The 19,697-nt window shown below is 54.8% G+C and overlaps 1 protein-coding gene across 3 annotated transcripts in view; it reads right to left on the reverse strand.

The window, feature by feature from the left end:
* Dab2ip (DAB2 interacting protein) overlaps positions 1-19,697 on the reverse strand; it is a 241,180-nt gene that overhangs the window by 200,776 nt on the left and 20,707 nt on the right. Inside the window, exon 1 of one of the 3 annotated variants that reach the window (XM_047524500.1) lies at positions 18,143-18,525. The exons of 1 other annotated variant lie outside the window; for it this stretch is intronic. In XM_047524500.1, coding sequence (XP_047380456.1) covers positions 18,143-18,245 — 103 coding nt within the window. In that variant the 5' untranslated portion in view covers positions 18,246-18,525. Of the gene's footprint in view, positions 1-16,950; positions 17,202-18,142; positions 18,526-19,697 lie in introns of those variants that run through there. One more of the 3 variants, XM_047524508.1, reaches the window with a different exon arrangement.

Here is a 19,697-nt window from a genome sequence, read left to right on the forward strand (position 1 = left end):
CAGGGACCCCTCCTCCAGCCACACCCGACCTGCCTATAGGTACCACTCAGCTAATACCGTCAGGGGATTAATTCAGGGATTGGGTTAAGACTCTCACATTCCGATAATTTCTCCTCTGAACCTTCTTGCATTGTCTCAAACGTGAGCTTTTGAGGGACACCTAATATCTAGCCCATAACACACATAAAAACAAACAAGGGTTAAAAAAGTATAAACTAGTAGAGATGTTTCCAGAGTAGCCCCAGTTTCCTACAGGGACAGACTCAGGCTCTGAAACCCTGAGCCATGCTGTGGATGAGGATGAGAATGGTGGAATGGGTTTTATTACATTTCATTTCTCCCCTCCCCTTACTTTCCACCAATTCCTTTAGGTGAGGGAAAATTTTTTTTTTTTTTTTTTTTTTTTTAATATTTGGGTACTGGATATGGAACCAAAGAGCCCTCTACCACTAAGCTACCTCCCCGGCCCTTTCTATTTTTATCTTGAGAGAGGGTCTTACCAAATTACCATTGAATTTGCCATCCTCCTGCCTCAGCTTCCCAAGTTGCTGGGATTAAAAATAATTTTAAAGTAACAATTTGTAATAAAGTTGTGTATACATGTAAGTTAAAATGTGATACACGTTATAGTGAAAAAACAAGTATTCAGGCAGAGACTAACTTGGGGGCGGCCACTGTCTTTCAGACATATGGTCAGGAATGGCCTCCTCCAGGAGACACTTGAGGTGCCAGCAGAAACAGGACATTCCTCAGAGGAGAGGGGCCCAGCAGAGGGGCAGCAGAGGTAAGGCTAGAGGCGCCCTGTGGTCATGCAGGCTGAGGACAGCTGCCTGGGCCTGGATGGAGTGGGGAGCGGGACAATGGACTGATGGTGACATTCCCCAAATACCGGCCACCTTCCCCTCAGCCACCATCATCCTCACCCTAAGAAACCCCCAGGGAATCAAGTAAGTCAAAGCCAGGGTCCCTGGAATGGCATTATCTCCACCCCTGTCCCCACATACCCATGGTACCTGTCGCTGTCTCAGCCAAACCTGTCCCAAGTTGGCTGTGAAATAAGCTCTTCCAAGGGGTCAAGTGACATTTAGTCTCCTCCCTCCTGTGGGGAGGGGTGGGTGGCCGTGGTATTTTTAAGCTATGAACAACTGACATCTGTTAATTATTATCTGTGCACTCCTGGTTGGCTCTCCCCCACCATTGCTCAATCCAGCCAGCAGCCCCAACCCTGAGAAGTGAAAATGCTACCTCCCAACAGAGGGAGTTTGGGGGTGCAGAGGCCCCTCATGTTGGCAGTGGAGGGCTCCCGGCCACAAGGCCTTCCAGAGAGTAAGTGGGGAAGAGTGGAACTCAGCCCTGCAGCAGGTCCTCGGGGTCCTCGCCTGGCCCCCCTCAAGTCCCACTTCTCTGGAGGCACCCACTTTGTGCCTAAGAGGCGGCCCTGCCCCTCGGGCCAGGCCTTTTGCTTACAGAGCCCAGAGATTTCCTAGCTGATCTCCAGTCAAACTGCACTATGGAGTCTACAGATTGAGCACCCCAAGGAGCCAAGGGTGGGGGGCCGGGGGCACACACATCACCATGCTGTGTGGCTGCAGGCAGGGGTGTGCTGCACGGGGACCTGTGAGGGGACTGAGTTCCAGGCAGGGGAACTCTGAGAACAGGGCCTGGCCATGGGACAGGTGGGAGGCCCTGGAGTATTCAAGGGGCTGAACAGGGGCCCATACGAGGGGCTGAGGGCAAGGGGTGTTGGGGAGAATATGGGGAGTGCCCGAAGATCAGGGGAGTGACCCCGTCAGATCAAGGTTTGGAGAGCTGCCATGGGGCAGCACGAGAGGAGGTTGTGGCTGGGTCCCCCACAAGAAGGGAGGACAGGGATGGTGCCCAAGGGGAACGTCCAGCTTTGCATGTAGCAGGAGGAAATAGGGGGGAAAGGGGAAACCACCTGCCTGGGGTTCCCTGGTGGGCCGGGGCTCAGCAGCCATCACCTGCAGGGGGGAAGTTGGGGGCTGGGAGGGGGCCGCCAAGAGGAAGGAGAGCAGGAAGTGGGAAGAAAAGGACTCCGGTGGGACAGGTAGACAGGCCCTCTGAACATCCAGTGAAAATTGCTTCTCTCCACCTGGAACTCAGGAGAGCAGGTCAGAGTGAGTGATTCCCACCTGGGACTGGGCACAGTCCAGGTTCAGGAAGCCAGGGACACCCCAGGCCTGAGCGGGGCTTCCAGGTGAGAGCTGGCAGGTGGGACGAGAAGAGTCCCCGGGTAGGACCTTGGAGAGTCAGGAGACATGGACAGAGAAGATGTCTACAAGGACACAGAAGGTACAGCGAGAGGGGCCCCAGCAGGAGGCCAGCACTCACAGGGCAAGGCTGGCCGCCTGAGCAAGAGCATCACAGTATCAAAATTCTGGTGCATTGAGCTCCTTCTGCACGCCTGGTCTTGAACTAGGGGCTGATATGCATTAGCTGTCCTGAGGGGACGCTGGGGCTAGTACTGCTATCCCATCTGACAGACGGGAAGGTCAGCAAACAGCAGCTCAGTCACGGCTGGCCAAGCCCAGTCCTAAACCCACACACCCGGTGCCACCACCTGGGGAGAGGCAGATGGTCAACGTTTACTGAAGGGTCCGTGGCCAGGGTTTTCAGAGGGGAAGGAACTCGAAGGTGGACGGGTGGGGCAGAGCACTGAGCTGGGACGCGTGGGAGGGAAGGGGTGTCTGGCCAGCGCTTCAGCAACTTCCTCTAGCCGCCAGCCCAGGCAGTCAGAGCAGGAGCCGCCCATCGGAGCGGAAGGATCTGGAAGGCTGCAGCAGGGGGTCAGGACCGGGAAGAACCTTCAGTTCTTGTTCTGCCTTTAGGATCCAAACTTGGAAAACAATGACCACTAAAAGGGATTCGATGACTAAAATTTTTGACTATTACTAAGTTTAGCCCTGGGGGTGGAGTAGGGGAGTGACTACCATGGGCAAACTTTGCTTCCACCGCCAGCCCCAGGTTGTATCCTACTTAAGTCTATTTCCACCCCACCCCAAATAGGGGTCCTGTCTTCTAAGGGCCTTGTGGTGGGAGAGAAAAACAAATACTAACTTAGAACCCAAGGAGGACTTCGATCGAGATTAATGAGCTCCTCATTCCGTATCCCATCAGAACCTAATGCCTAGGCTAGAAAGAGCAGTGTTTCATTCAAAGGAATCAGTCACTAATGGTGGAATTTCAAGCACTAGAGGTAGTCTCAGGGAGCTTGTGAAATCATGATCAAGAGCATACCACACTCTACCCAAGTGTAACGGCATCTTCAATTCTCACCAAATCCTCGCTAAGAAAAAAAAAAAAAAATCCTAAGATCTGCCTCCTCCTCCAACATCTCTTCTCTCACAAGCTTGGCCTTAAATAGTTCAGTGGGAGAATTTCTCAGTCTGCATTAAAACAGTGCCTGGCGCATGGTAGATACTCCATAAAGAGGTGTTGACTCTGTCACCGCAGAGAACAGTTCAGTTTTGTCACAAAGCACTTGAAGTCCTCCCCAGATTCCAGAGTGCCAGGAGCCACACCTTCCAACATCACCCTTCATCATGGACCATTGCATTATAATTTCTCTTGGTTCTATTGTACCTGGACAGAAAGGGCTTCCAAGCACACACATTTGCTCCTTCAAAGCTTTGGAAGAATCTTTCAACATTATTTAGGTTCAGCCCAAATGTTTTCAACCAACCAAACTTCCTTCCTTCCTTCTTCCCCCCGCCCCCCTATCTCTCTCTCTCTCTCTTTCTTTCATGGGAATTGAACCCAGGGGTGCTCTACCACTGAGCTATATCCCCAGCCCTTTTTATTTTTTATTTTGAGACAGGATCTGGCCAAGTTTCCCAGGCTGGCTTTGAACTTGTGATCCTCCTGCCTCAGCCTCCCAAGTATCTGGGATTACAGACACGTGCCACAGTGCCTGGCTATTTTCAACCCTTAAAAGAATTTCTATAACACCAAAAATTCACACCAGCCAGGCGTGGTATACACGCACCCACCCGCCACACCCCACCCTGCAGCCCCGACACCCAAGGCTGGGCATTATCATCAACCAATCCTGGTGCTCTTTTCTGGTGAGCCAAGATGCGGTTGCAGAGTGCTTCTCAATGCAGAGCTTGGTTGATAGGAGATGCAGTACCTGGGAATTGGACCTTCCAGGTAAGTTCCCTCTGGTGGGGGGAGAAATGTTTCTACAAAAATCCAGAGTCAGATGAGGAGACGCACACTTCTAATCCTAGTGGCTTGGGAGGCTGAGGCAGAAGGATCGCCAAGTTCAAAACCAGCCTCAGCAATTTAGGGAGACCCTGTTTCAAAATAAAAAAATAAAAGGGGCGGGGATGTGGCTGGGTGGTAAAGTGCCCCTGGGTTCAATCCCCTGCACACGCGCGCACACACACACACAAATCCACTGAATTTGACAACCATTTGCAATGTGAGCATTGTATGCTTAGGGGTCTTTTTTTGGTTTTGCCTCTGTTTGCTCCCCAGTTTTCCTGGGAATTCTTTCACCATTCCCAGTACAGGGAAGAAGCAGAGTCCAGAAATGGGACCTGGAGGGATAGGAGGAAAGAGACAGACAGATAGCACATCTGATCATCTGCTTGGGCCTCCTTGGCTTTTTAAATATGTGAATCCATAAAATCCCCTCACCTTTGGTCAGCTGGGTGGGGTGGTTATCTTTTAAACCTGGAAAAGCCCTGGCTGGTCCCCACATAAGCACTGAGCTGGGCACTGAGCCCTGATCTCAAGGTGACTGAGTCCCTGTCCTTCAGTCTGGCAGGTGATTAGACACAGACTCAAGTAACAGTCACAGCACCAATTCCAGTTGCAAGCTATGGCAGAACCAGAAGTCCAGTCCCTTCCCCACGAGTGCCACCCCTTCCTCCTCTGGGCATCTGATGACCCCAGCCCTGCACTCAGGCCCGAGACCAGTGCAAGGCCTCACCCTCTCCTGACTCGCTGTGTGAACAAACCTTCACTTCCTCATCTGTAAAGAAGGGGGAAATGCCAGGGGCACCCAGGTCAACCGTGACGGCAGAGCCTCACCGGGCTTAGGGTTAGGGTTAGGGTTAGGGTTAGGGACTGTGCTCCCTATGACAAAGGACAGGCCACCTTAGGGACTAGACCAGAACTCTGTTGGGAGGTTCTTGTCTCTTGGAAAAAGGAGGGAGGTGGGCGGGAGGAGAGAAACCCCATGGAAACCAGTCCTCCACAGGACCCCGACGTGACAGACTGAGGACGCTTCTAGTCCAGGCTTTTCCTCTCATATCCAGAGCATTTGTCTGGTTTGGAATCAGGACCGTTTCTGGGGGAAAACTCATCCCCTGCCCTGACGCATGGGCTTTTCATCCACCGAGCACAGTCACGCCGGGCGTCCCCCCACCCTGCCCCCAGGTCCACCCTTCATGCCCTTCTCCACCCTGGTGCGGTGGGTGCCCCTGCCTGCCCTCCCTTTCCCAGGGAGCTGGGTGCCCTGGGTGGCAGCCCCTGGGTCTGCCCAGGGGAAAGTTCAGGCCAATTCTCAGCAGCTACTCTCCTCAAAGGTTCTCTGAGGAGTTTTCCTCCACCTCCCAGACCCTCAGGGAGACAGAGGGTGAAGGCCAAGGCCAGGGTCAGGCCAGAACCAATGCCCAGGGGTGACCCAGCCCACAGGACCTGAGAACCTGTCCTTCAGCGCCTCATTTCCCTACAGCAAACCTGTCCCCATTCCCGGCAGAGTGCACCCACGCACCTTCAGTACAAGACAGAGAAATTCAAAGCTAAAAAATACATTATCCACAACCACCGTTTCCGCCTTCCCCAGCAGCACCGCTGGCCCCCAACGCCTTCAAAAAGGCCTTCGTGGGTATTCCCCTGCCTCTGCACCAGCACCCACTCCTAAGACACCATTCAGCAGCTCTGAATTACCCAAATCAATTACTCCACGGAGGAACCCAGGCAGACAGGCAGTAGAATAAAGACGGCAGATAATTCCCACCGGCAGGTAATTGCTCCCCCGAGAATTTCAGAGAATAAAAGAGGAATCTGAAAGAAAGCATTTTCCCCAGAACAACAGGGAAGACGCACCAATAAGCAGAGGCTGCCCCTTCCCTGCAGCCTTCCTGCCTCCTCTGTGGGCTGCATCCCTGCAGGGGGACTCCAGCCAGGCCTTGGGAACCCACTGGCTGGGAGTGGCGGTCAGGCCGGCCCAGGTCAGTGGGTGTGGCTCGGGCTCTCAGAGGAAATGCGACTCTGTCCCTCCCTGGGCAGGAACGAGGATGGGGCTTCAAGGGTCTTGGACACACGCTTGGCAGTTAATTGCTCTGTTCCCTACGTCCATCTCATTTTCTCCACAAGGCCAAAGGCTCTTCGAGAGCTGGTCCTGACTGTCACCTCTGCGACACTTGGTCCTCGACCCCCATTGAAGGACCTGCCAGTGGATCCAGGTGGTAGTGGAAGGACAGACCACTGGATCACCTGGAGCCGGTTACTGGGTCCTCTGGGTCTTGGTTTCCTTAATTGTAAAGTGGGGCCAGAGCATCCAACTACTATATGGATGCCTGCAATGCCACCTCTCCAAGAATGTCACAGATCCTGTCACTAGGCAGTCCAAGAAGAACGCGTCCATCGTCAGAGGTTTGGAGAGTGCTGGGGTAAACAAAGCTCCACAGGTCTCTTACAGCAGGACTTCCAGAGCCTTTAAAACTGCACATGGATGGGAACTACATGTAACAGACTCGGAGCCTTCCCTCAACTCCTTTCCTTGAAGCATCTTAACAGTGGAACATTCCCGGGAGCACCGCTGGGCTGACGAGGTGGCAGACACACAGCGTGACCAGGCCATGAGAAGGCGCGCAAGACAGGGCTGAGGCCACAGGGAAACCTCACGGAAAGCGCAGTGCTTGGGATAAGTTCTGAAAGAAAGAAGAGGTTCTGTGAGGAGGGACAAGGCAGGGGACATTCCACATAGCAGGAACTGCCCATCAGGAGTGCAGAGGCGGAGAGCCAGGGCTCACTGGGCCCTGGGTGTTACCTGGGGAGATGGGAGAAGGCAGGATGGCGAGGGCCGTAGGGTAAAGAACATGGTGCAGTTTGTTTAAGGTCCTTGGGTAAAAATAACGGCCTACTTAGGAGTATTTAGCAAGTGCCAGGCAATTCTTATGACGCCCATGAGGCAGGTTCTCTGCGCTTCTTGCTTTGCAGCCACTTTAAGTGGCTGCTTGAATTCACTCAGCTACCAAGAGGCAGGGCAGGGATCTAAAGCCCCAGCACATCCATCTCAGGCCCACTCGGCTCCCCACCCCACAGGGAGAGGGACCAGGCAGAAGCCTGCGCCACCCACACCATCAAAGTGTGGAGCAGAGCGGCTGACCCGGCGCCTTGATTCTTTATTTATATTGCATTGGACTGCACTTTTCCAATATGTCCATGGGTCACTTGCTCTAAATATTTAAAAGGCAGTCTTTTCAACTATCCATCCATGAGTGGGCAAGAAGGTGCCAAAACAGCAAGTTGGCACGGAAAGAACCACGTGGCCCAAGCCATCAACATCCTCAACAAGAATTATGTTTCCAAGCACGTGGCTGCTGCTTGATTGACGGGCCGTGGGGCTGTTCTAAGAGGGACTAGGCCTCTCAGGAGAGGGAGGTATCAGCACCGTCATCAAATACATCTCAATACTCATCTCCATCACTGGAAAGAAGGCACCAGGCCACTTCCTGCCCTTGCACTGGAGAGGAAGTGAAATTGTGTGCCTTAATTCAATTAGGTGATTAACTAGACAATGCAAAGAGAAATTCCAGCTAGGACATACTTAAAATCCCTGCGCTGGTGGGTCAAGAGGATGTCAACAACAAACAGGAACTCGGGCAGGAGGGGAGGCGGGGGCAGTCGAGGTGTGTCCCTGCCAGGGCAGTTTATAATTACAAGCACTCACCCGAGCCAGCTCTGTGATAAGCACTTCACAAGCATGACCTCACCCAAGGCTCAAAACAACCCGGTGACGTAGGTGGACACTGAGGTGCAGGCAGTGAAATGACCTGCCTGAGGGCAGGTGCTGAGAAGTGACAAACCCAGCTCAGATCCCAAATCCGCCTCTCCTTCCTCCACGTGCCTCCGTGCCTCCGCTCCTTCCTCAGGAGCAGGCTCAAGACAGAAGTGCTCTAGCAATCTGGGTTCAATGGGGAAACCAGTGTCCTGCCTGCCAGGTCTGGGCTCTCAGCTGACCTGGACAACATGGCTGCCCTGGAGAACCAGGTGAGCTTGGGAAAAGTGGCTTCTGCAGGCCTGTTTGCAGGCACCTGGGAAGTTGTCCTCTTGGGCTGGCTCAGGGCCTGCTTCCTCTGGAAAGCCCCCCCTGGCTGGTCACTCTGTCCCTGCTGTCTACACAGGCACGTGGACTCTCCCAAGGCAGGGCTTGCTTTCTCTCTAAGGGTGGACTCTAGCGTGGACCTTCGGGAAGGAGGGAGGGAGGCAGGGAGGCGGGGAGGAGCCAGCCTCAGACTCCGCCCCAGCTGCCTCCACCAGGGCTTGGGCTCCAGCTTGCTTGCCCAGTGCCTTAAACCACAGAAACAGGCCCGAGGGGTGGGGGAGGGTGCCAGGGGCAAGGAAACCTCAGAGCACCTAGAAGAATCTTCTTCTCCTTTAACCTTTTTCTCTATTCATCAAAGCGGCTCCCTTAAAAACCCATATTCAGAAACCTTTTATTTGGCTGATCTGAGTCCCTGTCCAGTTTTACAAGAAAAGTGAGTAAATAATTCAGACCTTTCCCTACCCGGAACTGCCTTCGCCAGAGGCAGTAAGTTCTGGAAAGTGGCAATGGCCTGAGTATCTAAAGATCACAGCCAAGGCAGGGTCTTATTAAAGACCCTTGTAATAATCCTGCAAATAATAATCCATTACAAAAACAGGAACCCCACCACGCGCTTACCCCCTGGGCACAGCACCAGGCTGTCCTGGGTCTAACTGAACCTGATGCCCACCCTTGGAAATAGGTATTACTGTCCCCAGTAATATGTTAGGATCGGAGAAGTGAGGTAGCTCCGCCTGAGGTCACGCAGCTGGTATTGCAAACCCAGGTCTGTCTGACCCACCCCAGGCCACACACCCATGTCCAGCCTCTCCACTCTGCCAGGCTCCCTGCAGTGGAAACAGACTACGGGGCTCTTCTGCCACCTCCTACCCCAAGCCCAGGACTCGGCAGCCATCAGAAGCCTCTTCCAAATCTGAATCACAAATCCACTCAAAGAAAAATGCCCCCAGCAGCTTCTTTGCCTTGAAGGTACCTACAGGGGAGGATGGGAAAGAAATGAACAACAACCTCAAAAAAGCCAACAAGCTATAGGGATGAAAGATGGACTCAAGTTGTGAACCCGTATCTTTCATGGCACCTGGATATAGCCATACCTGCTTCCCTCTTTTCCCCCTCTGACTGGTCAATGATGGGGCTTAAGTGGGAAGCTGGAGAGTGATGCCAGTGTCACCAAGGACCTCTCATTCATCCCCTTGCCACCCTCACCTGCTTAATTACACCTGGCCTCGCTGTAATGATACTTTCACGATTCCTTGGGAAGCATTCGAGCAGCTGGAGGGCAGAGCAGCCATGCTTGAGACAGCAGGCTGTGGACTCAGGAAGGCCTGCATTTCAAACCCTGACTCTGCCCCTTCCCTGCTGAGTGATCTCAGCGGATCACTCTTCCTCTCCTGACCTCAGTTTGCTCATCTGCAGAATGGGGATGATAACAGAACTTTGTAAGAATGAAGTGGGCTAGTTCTTGGAAAGTCTTAAACCTGGCCCAAGGGAAGTACTCAGAAAGCATGAACTGCTAGGTATTTTTATTATAGCCCAGAGAGGTCGTGCACCTTGGTCAGGCTCACACAGCCAGTGTGAGGCACAGAGAGAGCTGACATCAGGTTCGGGCTCAGGTCCAAGCTCTTTCCTGACATACAGCTACTCTCCTGGGAAGCTGTGAGATGGTGCAGCCCAAGTACTTACCATGCCCCAGTGACTTCCCCAGGCCTACAGTTTATGGGCAAGTACAAAGTCCCAACCAACAGGTCTGTTTTTCTACACACACGCACACACACACACACACACACACACACACACACACACACATAAAAATCAACAAGTGGCTCAGAGTGAAAGTTCCCAAACCTTGGCGTCCTCCCCAACCCCGAGGTGAGGAGTGATCTCATCCCTGTGACTAAGCCAACACGGACGCCAGGAGGCCTCTCTGGGAGCCCAGAGGCTGGGCACTGCTGGCTCCCAGCTCCAGAAAGAGCCCAGCCTGCAAAAATGGAATTCTCCCTGAGCCGGGAATCCCTGGCCCTCGGGTGGGAGAAGCAGGGTGGCCCTGCAGAGAGAGCGCTGATATAGCCGAGGCTGCAAGGGTCTGAAGGTCTGGGTGCGAGAGCCAGCTCCACCGTGAGCAAACCGGGCCTCTGGGCCTCCGGGCCTCCGGGCCTCCAACCGCCCACTTCTAAACAGAAGGACTGCACCCGAGGATTTCTAATGGCCTGTCGGGCTCAGGTCTGGTTTAGCTCCTGTCCTGACCAGCCAGGGCCTTGACCTAGAGGGGAAGAAGCACAGCTAAGAAAGCACGGGGTTAGAGGGCAAGGGGCACTTGAAGGTTCAGAGGAGAGGATTCCAAGCCAGCACCACCAAAAAAAAAGAAATGAAGAAAAATCCCCGCCTCTTCTTTCCACACCAGCCCTTCTCCTCCTGCAGACTGTGGGCTTGAGCACAGATGAGGGGTCCTGGGGAGCAGATTTGGGTCCTGCTGCTGAATTTTGGGCACAGTCTGCAGCAAGAAACTGGGCCCAGGCCCCAGGCACTCTTTAAAGCGCGGGCAGGGCAGTCCTGCCTGCGTCAATGGCCGCCCGGCCACTCAAGGGAGATAGTGGAGCCAGAGGCCTCTGCACAGCCTCAAGTGTGACGCGAACCCAAGGGATTACGACGGCTATTTTTAACTCCCCACATCCTGGCCGAAAAACAAATCCCTCACACGCCCTGCAGATCCCTATCAGGGGGCTGCCTGAGCCTTTTGGGAATTCTCTCCTCCCGGAAGCAGCGCCCGCTTTGATGGCTTCCCTCTGCCAGGAAAGGCCCTGAGGTCTGTGCTCCCGCCATGGCCAGCTTCCATGATGTCTGGCTGGGTCCTCGCGGCCCCAGCAAACAGCCTCATCCCGGTGGCCCCGGTCGCCACATATTCTCCAGCAAGAGACAGCCAGGCAGGTCTGGAGCTGCTGAGGAGGGTCACTCGTTTCTTATTCACTTACCCCATTTTGCCTCCCAGCCTGTCTCTGACAAGGTGGGTCCTGCTCTGGAGTCACCTAGAGGGGACAGCCCTGAGGCACCAGGGTGGATGCTCAGTCTAGGTGGGGGAGCGGGGAGGACAGGAAGGCTGATAAAGTGACAGTGAGGCCCTGCCAGCCTCTACCTGGGCAAGAGACTTGAGGGGTCTGGACATAAAATCAGACCACCAGCCACCCCTCTCCTCTCGCTTTAGCGTCCCCAGCACCCCTCAAGTCTTACTCTAAAATGCTTTTTAACAGGTACCAGCCAGCATGACCTACGAGGGGGTGGGGACTTCTACCTTAGGCAGAGCTCTTCTAGCTGCTCACCTGGGCCACCTGCCTAGGTGTTGGTTAAATCCCTACAGACAGTGCCATTCCCCCTTGACCCTCATCAAATGACATAGCCCAGAAAACGACCCCAACAGGAGACTCTCAGAAGAAAAATCCTCGCTGACTGGGGAGCGGTCCGTACAGACGGCCTCCCGGCTTGTGGTGAGCCCTGGACTGCGGGAGAGAGGACGCCTCCTTTTGGCTGGGTGAGACCGCCAAGCACCCCTCTCTCAGAGCTGGATTCCTCAGCAGAAAGTACAGAGACCTAGATCAAAAGGACCCTCCGAGTGAGAGCACTTATGCACAATAACGGTTTGTGCTGTAGCGTACGTGTTTGTCCTCCTTTGTGTCCCTTCCCCTTGGGCCTATGGGGCTCTCAACCCTCTCTGAGCACAGGGACAGCCCCTTCCCATGGAGTTCCTTAACAAAATAACTGCAGCTGTAGAAGAGTCATATGACCCCTCTGCACCCCTGGTGTCCCAGCTGTGACCCCACAGGCCTTTCCCAAAGAATCAGGTGAGTTTTGACTGTTCTCATTTGAGACCTGAAGTTCAGCCTGCAGGAGGGGACTGACGGGCCACAAAGTCAGAATAGACTTTAAGAAGCAGATCAGGGCTAGGGATGTGGCTCAGGGGCAGAGCACTTGCCTAGCATGCATGAGGCTGGGGCTTCCATCCCCAGTACCACAGGCGCACACAAAAGCAGATCAAGAATGATCCAAAGAAGACGGGGATGTCTGTGCACAAACCCAAAGAAACCCTCTGTCCCTCAGCCGAAGCCAGTCCAGTCCAAAGCATAGACCGAGAGACTCCCCACCTGATCATGCAGGGAGCTGGGTGTGGGGAAAATGCTCTCAGCAAAAAGCAGCCGGATTCCAAGCCAGTCCTACGCTACAAAACTGGATGAGCATTTACTAGACCAAGGAAGGGCCCTTGCCAGGCCACACCCATTATGTGGGCACCGAGATGACACAAGGCCAGGTCTGTGGCCTCAAGAAGCTCAGAGCCCATCGTGGGAGACAGACATGCCCACAAGGAAGTGTAAAGCAAGTTGGTTCATCAGAACTCAAGCCAGCACTGAGCAGAGGGACCGCCCACCCTTAGTGGGGAGAAGAAACCAAACAGAGGTGACATTTGTGCTGGACCCAGAGGGAAGCAAGAACGCGGGCATGAAGCAGTGGCAGAAGGAAAAGGGCCTTCCGGGAGTCGCAGGCAGAAACCAGGAGGCATGAAGTCTGAAGAGCTGACAGAGACAGACAGGGAGGAAAGTTGGAGCCAGACACAAGGCCTTGTGGGCCAGGCAGGAACGAGGGTCTCGTGCTGTGGGTGGGTGACAGGGAACCACTCTCCGAGAGGAAGAAGACTCATCCTGGAGCTGGAGAAGCCGGGTAGCTAATGGAAGGTACAGTGAACCAGGGCCTGCCTCAGGAGGCCAGGCTGCCAGGCCCACCCCATCATGGGGAGAAGGCCTCAGCCAGCTGATGCTCCCGAGAGGCGAGAGCCATTCAGTCAGGACTGGAGTCAGGGAAGGCCGAGGAAGCCAGAGGAAAGGCTCGGGTGGCCTGGGACGGAGAGAAGAGGCCCAGGCTGCTCTAGACTGGAGGGGGCTCCCTTCAGCAGGATGGATCCCGGAACTCTAATCTCCTGCTTGGTTTCGTCCCGGACCCCCATCATCACCCTCTGAGTGTTCAGAGTGCCAAAGACCATTTCCTTGGGAAGTTAGCAACCTCACCCGACCCTGGGCTTCCCGGGCTACCACTCCCTCTGCCCAGAGCTCCAGCCCCTTTGCGTACCACGTCCATAAGAGCCCTTCTGGCTGAGTTCAGAATCCCCAGTGCAGCACCCTGCTGCCTGACCAGAACCCTCCCTCATGCCTTCAGCCCATCAAGGACTCCCTCTCCCCAGAAATGCAGGCCAAAGTACAATGCCTGAGGCTCAAGGCTGAAAGAACCTTAGAGACCAAGCTGAACAGCCTCAGCTCCACCCGCTTCACAGCCAGGGATGTGAAGGGAGGACCAGCCCTGCCCAGGATCACACAGCCCATCACAGCCCAGGGCTTCAGCTTCCAGACAGAGGCTCTGGCACCAAAGCCTGGAGCAGGACAAAACATGGGATGCAGTGCAGAAAAGGCCAGTGCATGCTGTCAGGGGACCTGGGTTCAAGTCCCCACCCTGCCACCTCCCCCACCCTCCCACACACACATTAGGGCTTTGGACATGTCACTGCAGCATTCTGGACTCCAAGACCTCTTCCATACAATGGGTGTTTAATGATTCCATGCCTTCAGCAGGATCAAAGAGAACAAAGGTAGAACAAACACTCTCTGTGGAGCAGAGCTGGGGAGTCGGAAATGTGATACTGCTGAGGTCTGTGTAGTGAGTCCTTCACTCCAGAGTCCTCCGGCCAGCCCAGTCCAGCCCAGCCCAGTCCAGAGGTCCCCAGGTGAGACACTTCCCTAGAGCTACCCACAGCCAGTAGAGCAGCCCTCCAGAGAGAGAGAGGGATGGATCTACTCCTACCAGATTCAAAATGCAGATGTGCATGTGGCAGAACCAGCCCAATCCCCTCCCCCAGAGATTCAGCCCAGCACTGCTGACCTGGGCAGGCCAGAGGCCACCGTGGGAGGATGGAGGAGGAAGGTATGTAGGGTAAGGGAGACCTCCCCTGCTCTCCAAGGTCCCCCCTACCCTGACTGAGAAACCCAAGCACCAAAGGCCTCAGCTAAGGTGTGTCAGACCTACCACAAAGCAGAGGCCAAGGTCTTAGAGTGTGGGGGAAGGGGGGGCAGGCCCATCCCCTGCACCTCCACCAGTGAAATTTCACCAGGCTTCTCTGTCCCCATGGCCTAGCCCAGAGCCCCAGACGTCCACCCGGAGATTCCCACAGACGCAATCGACTCACTGGTGGGTGTACCAGCATGCCCATCCTACAGTGGAGAGAAAGTCCCAGAAAGAAAAAGCAACCAGCTTAAAAGAGTGATACCAAGACTTGATCTGAGACCTCTTGGGAACTATATGCCATATACTCTTCCTAAGAATACCTTAGGGTCATGGTTCTACAACTGTGCTGTGCAAGAAAATGGCTTGGAGAATTTTTTTTCCAAGGCAGATGCTGAAGTCTGGAGTGGAGATGAGGAATCTGCATTTTAATGGGTGCCCCCAGTGCGTGTGATAAAAGCACCGGACACACACCACGGGCACAGAAGCATGTGCACAAACCATGCACATGTTCACGTGCACACACACACACACACACACACATGCAAGTGCACATGTGCACACACATGGACATGTATGAAAGAGGGGGAGAAAATAACAATGAGAAGCATGAGCGGTAATCCAGAGGCTGGGTTTGGGGTACAGCTCAGACCCTCACTGGCTGTATGACCTTGGTTCAGTCCCTTGGTCTCTCTAAACCTGTTTCTTTATAGGCAAAATGAGGATAAGAAAATGATGAGTCTCATGAGGTTGTCTTAAGGATGCAAGGAAATGCGTGTAAAGCCTCCAGCACAGGCCCTGGCATATAATAAACACTCAATAAATGGTGCTGTGATCATTGCCAAACTCAGTTCCAGTGTGCTGAATGCCTGAGGATAGGAACAGAATGCCAGCACCAGGGACCTCAGTGAATAATTGAGCCAGTAAGAGATGCCCGAAGGGTTGTGCTAGAATCAGTGGGTAGAAGTAACAGGGACACAGATTTCTGCTCTAAACAGAAAGAATTTTTTAATAGACTGGAGGTGCCCAATCATGAAACCAGCTGCCTCGTGAGCTCACTGTTACTAGAGGATCCTGGAGAAAAAGACTAGATGTTCACCAGGCAGGAGTGCAGCAGCAGGAAAAGAAGAATGGGGAGGGGGTGGCCTAGATGATCTTGAAGGTGACTTTGGGCCAGTTTCTGCAGGTCAGCCCCTCTCCCCATCATGCTGGTTAATTGACTCCTTTGCTTTTCCCCCCAATATTTCAGGGAGATATTACCCGCTGGGATCCAAAGGGAGCTGGGGGAAGGCCTGACACTTTCTGCATGGCTAACGGCAGGGAAGAAAATGGGTGGGGCATTCTTAACTCTGGGGCCTACCAACTCACTGAAAATATATGCCTCCCCCCCCAAAGGTGGATGCATCCCTGCATTTTTCTCAAAGGGGTTGGTTAAGAGAGTCTGGGCTTTACTCATTCTGAAAAGAGGGGAAACCGAGGCTGGGCAGGGGGTGGTGTTAATCCCTCAGGCAGCAAGGTGGCTGGAGTCCAGGGTGCAGACTGGCTGCTCAAGGCTGTGGTACTACAAGCCAGGTGCCTTCCAGGCTTACCTCACAAATGTTTCACTGCATCCCCCTGGGATGGGATTTTTGAGATCAGAGAGGTTAAGAAGCCCATCCAAGGGCTCAGAGCTAGCAAGCAGCCGGGTCTGAGGTTTGAACCCAGGTTCTGTGAGCTCCAGAACTGAGTGTTTGGTTTGGTTTTACACACTCAGGTTTATAGTCTCAGATAAAGAAAACAAGAAAGGAGTTACTGTTGCAGGGGAGATAAGGTAAGAGAAAAAATAAAAAGACTATGATCTTCATGGGTGATTAGGTACCTACTTCCCCACCCATAATTAAAATTAAGATAGAATCCCACCTTTCCTGCCACAGGTGTAGAGCCAGGCACACACCAGATAGTTCAAGTGTGGACCATCCAGCAACTAGAAAACCCTGACATCATTGCCCCCAGGCTGGACCGGGTTCTCACTCTGCATAGCTCAAGGTGTTTTCATGGAGGGTGGGGTTCAAAGCGGACAGGAAACAGAAGACACTTCACTTCAACCACCTGCCTCCCTCCTAACTGAGGACTGGCCAGGGTAGAACAACAACAACAAAGATACCCCAAACTTGGGTGCCCCTGGGGTGCCTGGCTTTGGGCACCCGGTTTGCCCGGGTGGGGGTGAGGTGAAAGGGTTTGAAGTTTGGGGAGATCTCTGGAAGCCTTGGAGATTGGTAAGTTGGAGAACCCCCGGCCACCTCAACTTCGGCTGGCTGCGGGCCCCAGCTGGGGGTGCCTTCCTCGTGACACTCTGCACCCTCCTCTCCTGAGGACCCAGTGGCAGCCCTGAGCCCCAGGTCAAAGAGTGGACAACGCTCGGCAAAGTTTAAAGGGTCAACATTTGGTACAGAAGTCCCGAGGGAGAGGAGAGTGTAGGTGAAAGACGGGTAAATAAAGCAAAGCTGCGGCCCGCTCCTCGGTCCTGCACCCCAATACCTTGCAGATTACCCCAGATCCTCTCCAGTCCTGGACCCTGCTCGGGTCCCCGCAAGCCTGCAGAGCCCCTCAGCCTGACCCGCTGTCGCCAGCTTTACCTCTACGCGCCGGCCTGGCCGCCCGGCGCTGCCATCCCAAAGGCGCCGGACCTGGAGCCACCCAGGGCCAGGATCGCGAAGCGGCCGAGTCACTGGGACGCGGGCTCCCGGGGTCCCCGGGCGGCGGCAGGAAAGTTTCCGTCGCGCCAGCTGGGTCGAGCGGAGCAGGTCCGACAGGAGAGCGCTCCGGTCGGCTCGGTACCTCCCCCGGCGCCGCGGCTCTCCGGCTCCCGGACTCCCGGGCCACCGGGCCAGCCAAGCCCTGCCAATCCCAGGCCCAGCCGCCTGCAGCTCCGCCCGCCCGGCCGGGGGCCGAGCGGGGGCGTGGAGGGAAGGGGCGGGGGCGCACCTGTTTGGTCAATCGACCCCATCCCCGCCGCCCCGCCCCGGCCGGACTGGGCAGGGCCGACCCTCTGCGCCAAGCCCGAGCCGGGGCCCGGCTTTGCCCCGGATCCAGGCGGAGCCACACGCCCCCTCCGCTCCCCAGGCCTGGCGGGATCGAGCGCGCCCGCGGTCTCAGCTAGCCAGCCGAGGTCCTTCCTCAGCCCCAGGAGTTTAAAGATAAGACCCTGGCTTTAGCTCTAGGGCTATGGGGGTATGGGACCGAGCAGTGCGTCTCGACTTTGCTTTACAAAATCACCCCTCTGCCAACCCACGCCGCCCTCTCGCAAGGATTTTCGTGTGTCTGCTGACCCCTTAAACTTTCCAGTGCTTCCTGCTTCGATCTGCAGCCTCTGACCCTAAGGACTTATGAGGGGACGAGAGCTTTGGAAAAGGACAGCGCGCAGGGGTGTCACCCGGAAGGCACCTCGGCACTTCCACCAGCGTAAACTCGCGAGGACCCCAGCTGGCTCGGGCGACCGTCTCGCGCATGCTTGCGATCGGCTGCGGCGGGTCCCCCAACTTCTCTAGGAGACGAAGAAACATGTTAAAGCTTAACGATTTTATTGCCCCACTTTGCAGACAGAAACACTGAGGCCAGAAGGGGGCGAGCTCTTTTCGGACCTGGTGATGGCAACCCACCTTTTCAAACTAAAGGTGAGTTTGCAGAGTTGACCTGGCTCTTCTCCCCGAGCCCTGCTCAGACGTCTGGGTTCGCCCCCCGCCCCGGACCCCCGCGGTGACCCCGGGGTCAGCGAGGAAGACGAGGCCCCCAGCAAGTGCGGGATAGAGTGAGCGCTCCTGGCCTTACCTCTGCAGCAAAGCGTGTCCTCGCAGAGCGCGCCGGCCGGAGGCCCCAGCAGCGGCAGGGAGGCCCAGGCGAGGGCGCGAGAGGCCGCGCCGCCGGCTCCCATCCCGGACGGGCTCGGCTGCTCCTGTTCCCGCAGGCCTTCCACCCTCCCCGGCACCTGTGGGGCCAGCGCTGTGCCCCTGGTCTCGGCCTCGGGGTCAGTCCCCGGCCAGGCCCGGGTGGGCGGTGAGGAGGGCTCCCCCGATTCCTTGGTCTGTCCTGGCTCAGACTCCCACCGCGGCGGCCCGGGCAGGGCGCTATTTTTAGCGAGAGCTGCTCTCCCAGTCCGACAGACAGAACCAGTTAATTCGGCCGCTCGGGAAGGGCCTGCTTAGGGAGCTCCCCGGAAAGGCAGCCGCAGCTCTGCTGAAAGCTGATCCTTCACATTCCTGCCTCTCGAGGCGGGAGGGCGGGAGGACGCCTCTAATTCCAGAGGGAAGCTGGCGTCCTCTCTGAAGGCAGCCCTGGGCCCAAGTGCACGCCCAGGTTGGCTCTTAACTGGCTCTGAAACCTGGCCCGACTTCCTTCCGCTGACCCCAAGCCTCCTACGATGTCCCATGACAAGCCCACCTGCAGGCCCACCCTTCTTGCTGATCTCCCGCACTAGGAAATGCCCCTGAAAAATGGGCTCTGGGCCCCAGCACCAGCTCACCTTCATCACTCAGAAGCTACTTGATAAATGAAGGGGAGAAGGAATGAACATCAGATGCAGGGTCGGTAGACACTGGACAATACCGAATGAGGGACAGGGTGGACAATGTGGGGTGGATAGATGGGGTGGCTTTGAAAGCTTACAGAACTCCAAATCTAGCACTTTCTGGCTGTGTGACCTTGGCAAGCCACCTCACCTTTGTGCCTCAGTTTCCTGTTCAGCAAAAAAGGAGTTTTGGGGGTCCCAAGACAGTATATGGGACACCCTTTTGTAAGCAAAAGTATTACATGAATGTTCATGTAATGAGTGAAAATGCAAAGAACAAGACATACATGTGCTCTCAAGAAGACTCTTGCTCTTTTAATTCAAAGGACAAGCCTAAAAAAGGTAGAAGACCAATTGGTATTGGACTAAGGATAAATAGTCTAGTGAACTAGAATAGATGCTGAAAAAATAGACCCACATATATATGAAAACTTAATATCTGGCAGAGGTAGCATGGCAGGTCAGTGGTAAAAGGGTGCATTTTCTGTAAATGGTGCTGGAGCAGTTGGTACCCATGTTAGAAAAAAAAAATTACATGGGTGCTGGGCATGGTAGTGCATGGCTGTATTGCCTGCAGCTTGGGAGGCTGAGGCAGGAGGATCACAGGCTCAAAGCCAGTCTCAGCAACATAGCAAGGCCCTAAGCAGCTCAGTGAGACTCAATAAAATACAAAAAAGGGTGGGGGATATTGCTCAGTGGTTAAGTATCCCTGGGTTCAATCCCTGGTACCAAAACAAAAAAACAACAACAACAACAACAAAAAAAATGACATGGGATCCCTACCTCACACCATACATAAAAGATTAATTCCAGATGTAC

The sequence above is a fragment of the Sciurus carolinensis genome, chromosome 14 (genome assembly GCF_902686445.1).
Source record: "Sciurus carolinensis chromosome 14, mSciCar1.2, whole genome shotgun sequence".
Classification (NCBI taxonomy): domain Eukaryota; kingdom Metazoa; phylum Chordata; class Mammalia; order Rodentia; family Sciuridae; genus Sciurus; species Sciurus carolinensis.